The 13,325-nt window shown below is 41.3% G+C and overlaps 2 protein-coding genes across 3 annotated transcripts in view; both read left to right on the plus strand.

The window, feature by feature from the left end:
• The window catches only part of rspry1 (ring finger and SPRY domain containing 1), a 90,258-nt gene extending 82,437 nt beyond the window's left edge, over nucleotides 1-7,821 (plus strand). The window contains exons 14-16 of the mRNA XM_085991262.1: nucleotides 2,796-2,948; nucleotides 3,177-3,281; nucleotides 6,121-7,821. Of these exons, the coding sequence (XP_085847388.1) occupies nucleotides 2,796-2,948; nucleotides 3,177-3,281; nucleotides 6,121-6,217 (355 nt within the window). The 3' untranslated portion in view covers nucleotides 6,218-7,821. The remainder of the gene's footprint in view (nucleotides 1-2,795; nucleotides 2,949-3,176; nucleotides 3,282-6,120) is intronic.
• Nucleotides 7,822-7,930: 109 nt separating this feature from the next.
• The window catches only part of arl2bp (ADP-ribosylation factor-like 2 binding protein), a 33,405-nt gene continuing 28,010 nt past the window's right edge, over nucleotides 7,931-13,325 (plus strand). For both annotated transcript variants that reach the window (XM_085991257.1, XM_085991260.1), the window contains exon 1: nucleotides 7,931-10,803. The gene's annotated coding sequence lies outside the window, so the exon portion shown is untranslated. The remainder of the gene's footprint in view (nucleotides 10,804-13,325) is intronic.

Raw genomic sequence — 13,325 nt, forward strand, 5'->3', positions numbered from 1 at the left:
TATGATTGCAGTAATATTTCCTGGCTTTTATATTCTGAATCTCTTGTAATTAATCCTAGCATTTAATTAGTATTTTTTATTCCTTTTTGTATCTGAGTTAGCCTCTGATGACCTTTGTACCCCAACAACACCCATTTGGTGCTCTGGGCGAGATAAATGTGTCAAAAACAGTGAGTGGGCCACATGATTACACAGTAATGTGACTCCACCAAACACACAAAATCGAAGACCCCTTGCTTTTACTGCCTCTCCTCTTCTCAATCCCTCTGGAAATTCAAAACTTGGAAACCTGACCTCTTGAAAATTCCTGGACCTGGAAGATTGGTAAAGGTTGTTCCCTGATTGGTCGGGGATGATCCTGGATTGGTGGATAGTTTTGGCAGAGGAGAGCGAAGCCAGATAATGCTTGATGTGGTCTCAGCAGATCTAGTAATGGATGGCTAAACCAGTTGTGCTCCAGACAGGAGTTAAGATGAGAGCCATAACAGCAGAAATTACGAGGGTGGGAAAGAGTAAAGGTTTTACTGGGTACATGGGCATGAAAGGTGGCAGAGTGGTACTGGTTGAGCAGATTGGCGGCTGCAAAAGTATTATGGCAAATGGAGGGCCAAAGGCTAAGCAGTTTGCAGCTTGAAAATACAATTGTAACTGGCATGGAGGGTTTTTCCAGGAGTAGATGGAGTACGAAGTGGGCTTTTATGGAAAAGGGGATGTAGTTGGTGAGGGATAAAATGCAGTGATGAGAAGTGTCCTTGTCTGTGATTGAGGCCAGGGGAGCAGAGGGGCCACATGAGATGGCAATGTTGAGGTGGTCTATAAACTTGAGCTCATCCAAAACTCTACTGCCCGTATCCTAACTCGCACCGAGTCCTGTTCACCCATCACCCCGTGCTCGCTGACCTACATTGGCTCCAGTATGAGCAGCGCCTCAATTTTTAACATTCTCAGCCTTGTTTTCAAATCCTCCATGGCTTCACCCTTCCCTATCTCTGTAACCTCCTCCAGCTCTGCAACCTTCCAAGATATCTGAGCTCTTCCAATTCTGGCCTCTTGCACATCCCCGATTTTAATTACTCTACCATTGACAGCTGTGCCTTCAGCTGCCTAGGCCTTAAGCTCTGGAATTCTCTCCCTAAACCTCTCCATCTCTCTACCTCCCTCTTCCTACATTACAACAGTGACTACACTCCAAAAAGTACTTCATTGGCTGTAAGGTGCTTTGGGACATCCGGTGGTAGTGAAAGGCGCTATATAATTGCAAGTCTTTTTTTTAAGACGCTCCTTAAAACCTACCATCTGCCCTAATATCTCCTTATGTGGCTCCATCACATTTTGTTTGATAATGCTGCTGGGATGTTTTACTATGTTAAAGGTGCTATATAAATGCAAGTTGTTGTCTGTGATTATTGGTGGGAGGACAGTGAAATCAGAGGAGAGGTGGCAAGCTGAGTTTAGATGGACATTAAAATCACCTGAGGATGAAGAGTTGGTCATTGCAGAGGATGAGGGAGGATATCTTGGTAAGAAACCCAGGGTGGAGCTTGGGAGATAGTGAGGTAAATAAAGATTTTAAAGTGGAGGTGAGAGTTGGAACTAGTGAGCTGCTCAAAGGAGGGGAAGCTGTTAGAAGAGCAGGGGGGGGGAAAGATCAAGGTGTGAATTTGTAATATGAGCTGTACCACCACCATGGCAGTTTCAGCAGGGCAAGTGGTGAAAGTGTTGCCAGGCAGAGGGGCTTCAGTTAGGGGCAAGGAGTCACAACTGATGAAGTTTGTCAAAGCCAGGATTTCAATGCAAATATCCACAGTAAGGCAGTAGATGGCAGGGTCCTTGTTCAGAAGTGACTGGACATTCTGGAGGGAAATGTGGAGAGGGTGGTGATAGTTGATCCGCTGGTAGAGTCAGGGGGGCTAGTGATGGATTGGGTGTGCGGGACAGAAAGGAGGTTGGTAACATTAGTTCCCCGTGGTCCCATTGGGCAGGAAGGTCAGCGAGGAGAGGAGAATGGGGCAGTTGGGGTTGCAGTATGCCGATGCATGGAGGTTAGCTGTGGATTTATCCAAGAGGGATTCAAGCCTGGGGCGACGGCAGAAGAGTAGGGATTGGTGAGAGGGGGACACAGTAACCAAGAGGGGAGAAATAAAACGTGGTGTATGGGAAGGGGCGGAGACTGGAGAGAAGGGCCCAAGAGATGCTAAATGGGGACAAAGGAGATAGAAGTAATGAGCTCAGTCTGGAGTGACAGACAAAATCCGTACACAAATGGACAGAAGGAATTCAGGTTACATAGGTATGACAAAGATATAGAGACATGTCCTTATAAACGGAAGACAGGGAGAAGACAATGAGAGTCCAATGTTGAAGTCTGAAGTCATGTGGTGGGATGACTACTTCATACCCTAGCATGTGGAGTCCTTTGCTTTTCTAATAGAGTAACCAGTGTTGTAGGCTGTCCAGTTTATCTGAACTTAGAAGATTTGTCCCAGTGTTTTCAGACTCTTCAGACCACTGAAGAGCTACGGTTTCAACTGTTAGATGAAATCAGAAATTCTAGTTGTCTCCCTTTTGTGATGTGAAAATATGTCGGCACTTAATGATCTATTGTCCTGTCAACATCAAAATGCAAATCACCATTTAAAAAGGACAATACTTTTTTTAAATATACATAGTACAGGGTATACTTTTTTTTTACTGCTTTGGCATCTTATCACAGAAGAAACCATTTCCAAAATTGTAAAGGCCAAATACTGAGTGCGGTTTACTATTTACTATTTTTTAAAATTATTTAATTGCAGATCTGGCTTCTTTGCTGCTGCCAGTTTCATGTCGTATCAACAGTGTGAGTTTAATTTTGGAGCAAAACCATTTAAGTATCCTCCAACAGTCAAATTCAGCACATTTAATGAATATGCCTCCCTTTCGCCCGAAGAAAAAATAATTCTTCCAAGGTGAGTACATTCAGTATCAAACATAAAACCTAACTGCATTATATGCTACACTTAAAGGTCTTGTGGTATTGTAAAAAGAATCACTTATTTTCATAACCAGTGGGTGTTTTTATCTGCATGTTAGGCCCTCAACAGGATGCATATATGGGTGTAATCATTAGAAATGTGAATGAACTGAGATCCAGTATAATATTTTATAAAACTGACAAAATAGTGTTGTGTTTTAAGGCACAGACGTCTAGCTTTATTGAAACAAGTGAGCATACGGGAAAACTGTTGCACACTCTGCTGTGATGAGATGGCTGATACAGAACTCAGACCATGTGGACATAGGTATGTTGCAGTCTTGTTTTAGCTGAAGCATCTCTGCTTGTTTGTAATGATGGTTGTCCACGGTCGGAGTTTCTTGTTTCCATATTGGATATTACTGATGTAAGCCACCATTCTATGTCATTACTGATGTACGCATTATCTATCGCATTAGACTGCAAGTCTGATATTTTTTTCCCCCCCATAGATTTGAAAGACTCTGCCCTTCATGTAGAAGATTTTCATAACTTCCCAGTATTTTGGATACTGTCTTCATGATAATAGCTCTTTGCACTGTTCCAATTGCAATTGCCCCTTCCCTATCTTTCTCAGGAGAGATCCTATCAAAAATAAGTGTGTCTGTTGTGCACCATACATCTGTTGCTTCAAAGTCCTGTAGGAATTGTACAAGATTTACTCTTTTTGGTAACCACCTACCATGGATTAAGTGGCATAACTGAATTTTTGTATGGTGTGTTTGTGGCAGTAGAAAAGTGATGCTAATTCATATTATGTATCGTATCTTATAAAAGACTACGGTCCTCCAAAGGGAAAGGGGTTTGGGTTATTTTCACACGTTTTAGGGGGAACTTCAGAATCTTTTTCCAGGCATCTTCACTGCATGAGCAAGATCATTTGAGCTTCCCGACACACTCTTGCCACTGCTTGCCTGTAAATCACATCTTTTCTCAAAGTATTGCATGTTTTTTTTTTTTTTTTTTAAGTTGAAATAATGGCTGACCTGTGAAGACTTTTTCTTGACTCTAATGTACTCTTCCTACATTGCTTATGCTTATGATTAAGTTTAAACAAACATTTTTGAAAAGTTTCTTGAGTTTATATGTGCTAAGAATCCAAGCCCAACCATATGTTGTGGTTTGGCATGACTCCTTACCACATAGACATTAGCTGCAAAGATAATAAATGCAACTCTGCTTTCTGTCACCAGCTACCCAGTTCTTACTCGAGCTTATTTCTTTCTCTCAAACAAAATTACTTTCTTTCCCACTTTTTGACCGTTTTTTAAATTTAAAATTTTATCGGTGTTTAAAAACTGATGTACATTCAGATGTGCACATTAAATCTCCTTAAGCACAGACTAATGCTAAATGTTTCAAAGATCTTCCTCCTTTCACACCACTTTAACTACCTCCTGTTAATGCATTTAAACACTAAATAGCAAATTGCCTTCTGTCAACCGCTACACTATAATTTTCTCTTGGCATGCACCAGAAACAAAACCAACCCCTTCCCAATTTTGCCAGGAGTTTTCACTAGATCGGATTCGGAATCACTGCTGCTCACATCCATTGCTGTCTCCCCTTTAGCTTGTTGAACATATGTAATACATGTGTATGACTAGCTTTTTCCCAAATTGCTGATGGCTCATTCCTCTGCTAAAATGATCTGGTTATGTGATTATTGATTACTAATATCTAGTGTCTATTAATTCACTGGATACTTTCTATGATGTGTTTTGAGTTATTTGCCCTTAAACTCATGGGCTACCTACCCCTCACTAGCATGTACATGACGTCCTGCCCTATTTAAGAGAAGGAACTTGGTTTAGGGGGGGAAATTAGTAGTGTAATCTGTAAAGGAAGGCACGTGTTAATGTATCCCTTTACCAACTCATAATTCAAAATAGATGCTAAAAATTTATTGGTGAACTCTCTTTCCACCTCCCAAAGAATAAACGTCTTTTTTATGGCTTGCTAACTACTTCACTGCAGCGTACTTTGTAAATCAGTACTTCATATTTATAACTTCATATTTATATAATGTTTTGTGTTTAAATAAAAGCTCTTGTGTATAAGCATTTTTTTGCAGTATTTCCTCTTGGGGTTAACATGCATAAAGTCTTAATTTATTTGGAAACTTATTTAAGAACATTGGAGCTGTTTGAAGATAATTGTCTGAAAACAGAAAAATTAGAAACTTCTAATTTTATTAAGTGCCAAGGAGGTCATCAAATGAAGGAAGATGGCCAAATGTACAGCATCTCCATTCTATAAAGGCTGCAAAGTGTCTTCAGTTATGAACTGCAACTCCTTGGCCAAGGAATTGCGCCAAATCTATACTGGGGCAAATGAGTAGCAATGATGACTGAAGGAATAGGAATCCTTTTTTAATTTAAAAAAAAAAAAGCCCTATTTTGTCAGTTGTCAACTTCTTCACATGTGGTGATAGAACATTTAACTCCTGTTGAGTAGATTATAAAAGAAAACTCATCAGTTCTTCAAGACTCAGTCTAGTCCACAGTCCTGCAGACCAGTGGACTGGATGAGGACGGTACATTTTATGCCTGTATGACATTAAGAGACAAGCTTTTAGTCCTGTCTGAGCCGATGACTGACTTGACTGGAACAGCCCCACAAGAGTTGTTGACAATTGAGGAACACGAGCTATAATAATCTCAATAGATTACCAGCAGTATAGCTTTATGAACTGATCCAGCTTCCTGTGGAATGCTATCCATTTTATATAGATGTTCATATGATTGTTGGCTGAACCAGAGTTCTTGTAGCCTTTGCTGAGCTATAGGAAGCCTCGAGGTTTCCCATTGATGTCCTATGACAGTACCTTCAGAGGAAACCTCCAGAAGAAACTATGAAAATTATATTGGGAAAGTGGTCTTGCCGATTCCCCAAACTTGCATTCTTATTTGTGCTGGGCTAGGATAAAGTGGCACTAAACATTAGGGCAGTGCAGTGTTTTATTCTGTGATCATGTAGTGTACTAATGTTTTAATTTATGATTATACAATTTTAATTGAAAATTTTGGAATGATTGTGTGGCTCTACAGTGGTCACCTGGATATTTTATAAGGCTTATTTTAATGTTTGATCTTTCTTTTTACCAGTGACCTATGCATGGAATGTGCCTTGCAGCTGGACACCTGTCCTTTGTGTCGTCAAGAAATAAAGACCCGGGTCAGGCTGATTTCACACATTTCCTGAACTCTCTTTTCTTCTAAGACCTGTTCTGATCAACATTAGTACCAAGTGCTAACGAATGAAATGCTCCAGCTGGGACATATACCGTCCAAAATGCAATGTGTGTGGATGCTAGTATTACTCCATTAGCCAAAAAGGGCTAATTTGGCATAGTTTCCAGTGGAACAAGTTTGGGCAGTTTCAACAAGGCTCCGAGTGTGCATGGACCCACGGCACAAACCAGGCTGCATTTTAGCACTAAATTGGTCATCTCGCTGATGCCACAAGTTGGCTATTGTGGGAAATGATAAATGTCATACTGCTGCAGTAGAGTGCTCTTGAGGTTGGGTTAAGGTACATTGTTTGGGGGTGAGGCACATTGTTGGGGCAATGTAGAGAAACTTTACTCTGCATCTAAACATAAAATACCTGACCTGCGAGTGCTTGACATGGACATTGGGTGCCTGAAATGGAAAGTGTTCCATTCCTCAGCACTTAACATCCCTCCCCTTGAGCACAAAAAAATCTTGCATTTTTAAAGGTGCAAACTCCAGCTTGTTTCAAGAATAAAGAGATCTACTTGTTTTGTTTTTTTTCCCTCCTGACTAAAAGAAGGTGGTGCTCACCATACTGTACTTTTATTCAGCATCAGTCTGGCACACTGTCCAACCCATCAGAAGCTCTGAAGGGCTACAGAAGACTCCAAGGATATATGCAACGGCAGCAAATCTAGAAGAAAAATGTTTGTGAATAATGAGAGAAATTTTCATCTTTCCATTTTTACTTGTCTGCAGAAATGTTTACTTTTGTAGGCAGTGTTCCACAAGGCCCAGGTGTGTGATAAGAGTAGCAGTATCAACTTTTGCTGGAGAAATAATACAAGGAAGACCGAACTACTCAAAGCTACATGATTTGCCAAATTAATTGGTAGAATTTGAGATCTGATGATTCCAAAGAACATTGAACTTTTTTTAAACATAATACATCTGTGGTAATCAACGTACTTTGCAAGTTTTGTTTTGTTAATCACAAACATTTATAATCTGTCTACAGAACCAAGCCTTGTGGATAGCAAAATTATAAATTATTTATTTAATGAAACAGTGCGTGTTTTACTGATGCAAGAAGATTTTTTTCATCCATCTTTAACTTTAATGATTGCATTTGCCAAGTTTTGTAATGCAACAGATTTGAGCTTTTTTCCCCTTAATTTTATATCGGACCAGAAACACACTTGCTAAAGCAATGAATTATGAAACTGTCTGATGTTTTGAATACAGTGCAGTTGAAAGGATTCTCAATTGTAGGGCAAGACAGGGATACAGCAACTTTTGCTGGAAATTTATATGATGCAGTTTGAGGAACAATTGTTGAATAACTGGGCTTGAAAATGGAGCAGTAGTGCCATTTTGGATTAGTTTGGTATGTCATGTTGGGTTTTATTGGTGGAGAATTCAAACTTAAATGGTTGACTTGATCATATTGTACTGCACCGACAAGTACTTTGGAAAATCTCACTACATTCCTATTTACCACTGTACAAAAAAAATCAGATGATGGTATTCTTTGCCCAATGTCAAACACCAGAAAAATTATTTGCATAATAAAATTTGAATACAGAAAACGTGTTTAAAGACTTACGACACATTTATTAAAACAAAGTAAAATGATGTGTGTGACATTTTCACACCAATTCTGTATTTATATTGTATTGGTGTTTAGAATCCATTGTATATTTTATCTGGCCAAACTGGTGTGCAACATCCTGATTTACTTCCACTGTTTTAAGAATTAATATTTTGTATGAACTACAAGCATGTGCCATTTATGCCTATTCTGGCTAAAAGTAAGCTAACACATGTAATTTTAATCAATCTTTTCACCCTCCCCATGTAAAACAGGCTTACTGAGTAACCTGTTCTGAGCAGAAATTAACTTCCTGTTGGGTAGTCACAATTGCTTTCCCTGGTGCTGAAGTACAGTCCCTTATGTCAACATTAATATTTCAAAATATATTGATTTCCATTACTCTTACAAAACTGGTTGTGAAGAAAGCTTTTGATGTTGGAACCCCTTAGTGACGACTTAGAAATTGTGGCCATCATGACTGGGAGAGGACTAGTTACTGCATTCAGGAAAATGTTCAACTGGAGAGTGGAAATAAGCCTTACAAGTTTGTAATGAGCTTTGAGTCCTAGTTTTCTTGGTGTCTGTTTTCATTCAACACAGTTTGTGATAGCAGTGCGAGCACTGTAATCCTCCCACACACTGTTCAAATTACTCCTTTATCCTGTCACAGTGGATTTTTTTTCATTCATGGAATGTGGGCATCACTGGCAAAGCCAGCATTTATTGCCCATTCCCAATTGCCCTTGAGAAAGTGGTGGTGAGCCACCGCCTTGAACCGCTACAGTCTGTGTGGTGAAGGTACACCCACAGTGCTGTTAGGCAGGGAGTTCCAGGATTTTGACCCAACTACAGTGGAGGAACGGTGATGTATTTCCAAGTCAAGATGGTGTGTAACTTGGATGTAGTGGTGTTCCCATGCGTCTGCTGCCCTTGTCCTTCCAGGCAGTAGAGGCCGCGAGTTTGGGCCATGCTGTCGAAGAAGCCATGGTGAGTTGTTGCAGGGCATCTTGTAGATGGTACACACTGCAGTCATGTTGTGCCGATGGTGGAGAGAGTGAATGTTTAAGATGGTGGATGGGGTGCTAATCAAACCAGCTGCTTTGTCCTGAATGGTGTTGAGCTTTTTGAGTGTTGGAGCAAGTGAAGAGTATTCTATCACACTCCTGTCTTGTGCCTTGTAGATGGTGTAATGGCTTTCAGGCGTCAGGAGATGAGTCACTCCCTGTAGAATACCCAGCCTCTGACCTCCTCTTGTAGCCACGGTATTTATGTGGCTGGTCCAGTTAAGTTTCTGGTCAATGGTGAACCCCAGGATGTTAATGGTGGGGGATCCGGTGATGGTAATCCCATTGAATGTCATGGGGAGGTGGTCATTGCCTGGCACTTAAGTGGCAAGTAACCTTCGCGCCACACATCAGCCCAAGCCTGAATGTTGTCCAAGTCCTGCAGTCCGTGCCTGCATGCAGCTTCATTATCTGAGGAGTTGCAAATGGAATGGGACACCAATCATCTGCGAACATCCCAATTTCTGACCTTGTGAAGGGAAGGTCATTGATGAAGCAATTGAAATGGTTGGGCTCAGGACACTGCACTGAGGAACTCCTGCAGCAATGTCCTGGGGCAGAGATGATTTTTCTCCAACAATCATTCACAGGCTTGCCACAATACAAGGGTATTCTGCATGTTAGCTATGTCCCATTCACAGACTTGCCAGAATTGAGGAACAGGAACTGTTGAGCACAAGATATGGTAGTTAGTGTACATGAAAGTGCAGCATGTATTTTCAATTTTCAGACTCCAAAGCAGTAAGGCAGATAATGGAGGTGCCTGAAACCTGAGTTAGTTAAATACTATGAGCTAGCAATACCCTCCATTGATAACAACATTGGCATCTTCCAAGCATTTCAACAGCACGGAGAATGCTCTCGAACCCCAGTAAAACTACATTTACAGATTACCACTCCTCGAAAAGGATGTCCATGAGCAGGGAATGGATGCAAGCCCATAGGATAAGAGCTCAACTAATAGCAAAAGAGATTATTTGCTCTTTAATCACTTGTCAGTCTTGCTATATGCAAATTAGCTGCTACATTTACTTACAAAACTGGAAGCACCCTTCAAAAGTAATCCATTGGCTGTGAAGTGCTTTGGGCTGTGGTGAGGATGTGCTAAAGAACCTGCATCTATGTAGCACCTCAAGTCGAGATTAATAGATGATGTGAAACATTCCTTATCAAGTATTCATTTTGTGTTTTGGAAAACAATATAGGTTGGGAATTTGCGGTTGTAATGACAGCAAAACTGTCAGCGCTCGCCGTCATTACTCGCAAACTGACACCAACTTCTGGAGTCCGCACATGCGCATTTAATTGCAGAAATCCTGAAGTTGCTATCGGTGATGCCTTGCTCCTCCACAGAGTGCACTGTTGCAGTCCTCGTAGATGCAATCAATGTAGAATCTGTGAATTGATGTGAATTTCATTCTTTTACGTTCTAGCCTTGCTTAATAAGGTAACTGATTTTTTTTAATGGCATACTAAGTCATAATTCCTGCTGAACAACCTCTCTGGCCCTGAAAAACTAATTTTGTATGTGGAGTCTCATTTCCTACATTACATGATTTTTAAAATAAAATATATTTTTAAGTTTTTGAAATTTTGGCTTCTATCTTAATTCCATATGTATGTCCCAACTTTAATTTTGCTCTGTGTCAAATGATTAAAAATTGAAGGCTAATCAGTGCTTTTTTACTTCCTGGTTTGCTGTCTAAGAATTCTTCAGTGTGATTGGCTGCTTGATGATATCACTGTTACTGGGTGCTGGAAATCTTTTATAGGTGACACCAGAATGAAATTAACGTTGGGAAAGGTGAAATCCATGCCACAGATATTGCTTGATCTTTGTGGGCAGCTTTCCTTGAGATCAGCGATGACCCCCATCACTTTGCTGACCGCAAAATCCAGGCTATTGTTTTAAGAATGGTAAGTGAAAATTAATCAGTCAATGAATTATGCCAAGTAGAAAAATGAATGTTCACTGGGTTTGGTAGAGGCCTCCAGTACCCATGGAATAGCACATCAGCAAATAATCAATGCTTTCAGGGGAGGGAAGAAAATTTGCAGAAAAAGGAGGGCTTGGAAAATGAGCTGATGGATATTGGGTTTTGTAGCCTTGAAAGTGTAAATTTATCATTGTCTCCTTCGTCAGCTTAAATAAATGAGGAAGTTACCACTGTTGGTACAAATTTTACATAGCCTGTTCTCGTAGTACAAAATATTTTCTCAGTACAAATAAGGAGGCCACATACTCCTTGGAAAATAAGGGGGTGATTTTCTCAATGGGGAGCTTTTGGAGGTGGGACTCCCACTTGTCGGGTTTCAGTCCCGCCTCCATCAACCTTTGGCCAACCCACGCTATTTTTCCTTGATTGACTTTGTTAAGCCCGCCCAGCGGGCTTAGCAAGCCAATCAAGGGAAAGCTGGTTGCAGAGAATGTCAACGTATGGCGTTTCATCTGTCAAGTTTTGACAGATGAATTGTCATCGTTTGACAGCTCTGTGAAACTGTCGAACAGTGACATTCTCTGTAGTTTGATGAGGTCTTGAAGAACTCATCAGACCTTTTGCAGAAATGTGATGGTTGTTGCATTGGAGAATGCAACAGCCATCTGTCATCTCTACCGCGGTGTGCGAGACTCCACATACGCACCGACTGAAGCCTACAGGAAGAAACAAAGGTAAGTACACTTTTTCTAACACTTTGCACTTACCTCAGATACTCACCTCTCCACACTTGCACCCATCACTCACCTTCACAGCACACTTTTGGACCCCCTACTCGCCTCGGTGACCTGGCAGGGTTCGGAGCCTTCGGAAAACACGCACTTGTGTGGGCAAAAAGGGGATAATCCTATTTTCTGCCTGTTAACAGGCAATTAAGTGGATGTAATCTCTTCCTGCCTCCAAGGAGACGGGACCTGGCGCGGGACAGCTACCCGTCTCCTGGCAAGATGGCGTGGAGGTGGGTTGGGCACCCGCCCCCAAATTCTGCCATTTTCCTGGCAGTCCCACCTCCCCAGGGCTGGCAAGGTTGCGCCCCGAGTGTCTAAATGGGATAGAGGAGCAATGGGATCTAGGGGTATAGATACACAGGATCACAAAGTAATATCGCAGGTTAATAAGGCCATAAAAAAGCAACCAAGCACTAGGGTTCATTTCTAGATAGATAGATAGAATTGAAAAGCAGAGAAGTTGTTAAACTTGTATAGAAACTTGGTTAGACCACACTTGGAGTACTGTGAACAGCTCTGGTCTCCATACTAAAAGGATATAGATGCACTGGAGAAGGTGAAAAAAATATTTACTAGAATGATACCAGAACTGAGAGTTTATACCTATCGGGAAAGATTGAAGAGGCTGGGTCTCTCCTCTAGAAAAGAGAGAAGACGGAGGGGTGATCTGATAGAGGTCTTCAAGATTATGAAAAGGTTTGATAGGGTAGATGTAGAGATGTTTCCACTTGCAGGCGAGTCCAGAACTAGGGGCCATAGATAGGAGTTACTAATAGAAACATAGAAGATAGGAGTAGGCCATTTGGCCCCTTGAGCCCGCTCCGCCATTTAATGAGATCATGGCTAATCATCCAAATTCAGTGCCCTGTCCCTGCTTTCTCCCCATATCCCTTGATCCCTTTAGCCTCAAAAAATATATCCAACTCCTTCTTGAATATATTTAATGAATTGACCTCAACGGCCCTGTGTGGCAGAGAATTCCACAGGTTCACCACTATCTGGGTGAAGAAATTCCTCCTCCTCTCAGTCCTCAATGGCTTACCCCTTATCCTTAGACTGTGACCCCTGGTTCTGGACTCCACCGCCATCGGGAACATCCTTCCTGCATCTAGTCCTGTTAGAATTTTATATGTTTCAATAAGATCCCCTCATTCTTCTAAACTCCAGCGACTATAAGCCCAATTGACCCAATCTCTCTCCATACATCATTCCTGCCATCCCAGGTGTTGTAGGAAAAATGATTCCTCGGAAACTAGACTTTGAGTAAGAGAGACAACTTTATTAAATGACAGAGCTCTGGGAGAAGCGTCTGCAACCACGCGGTCTGCGAGAGCACCTCCCCGATTGTAGTACGTGCCGAGCTTATATACAATTCCAAGAAGTTGGTTTTAGATCATTTACATTCATCCAATCAATTCGTTTATTAGCGCATATCGTTATTTTCCTCCAGTCAGGAGTTTACACACTTGTGTTGCCAATTCTGCCTCTTCAGGTCTTCGTTCCGTCTTGTTCCCCGGCGGAATGTGATTAGTTCGATAATAGGATACAAGTGATTAGTTCGATGATAGGATACCAGTGAACCTTGTTAGTCCTCAGTGATTCAATTAGTCCCAGTCAGGACACGAGATGAACTTTGTTCCAGCCATGCGTAAGCGTGGCATGTCTCACTGTGCAGTGATTCAATTAGTCCCAGTCAGCGAATTTGTTGTTTGTG

Source organism: Somniosus microcephalus, chromosome 6 (assembly GCF_052327205.1).
Source record: "Somniosus microcephalus isolate GS21.2 chromosome 6, FLI_Smic_1.0, whole genome shotgun sequence".
Classification (NCBI taxonomy): domain Eukaryota; kingdom Metazoa; phylum Chordata; class Chondrichthyes; order Squaliformes; family Somniosidae; genus Somniosus; species Somniosus microcephalus.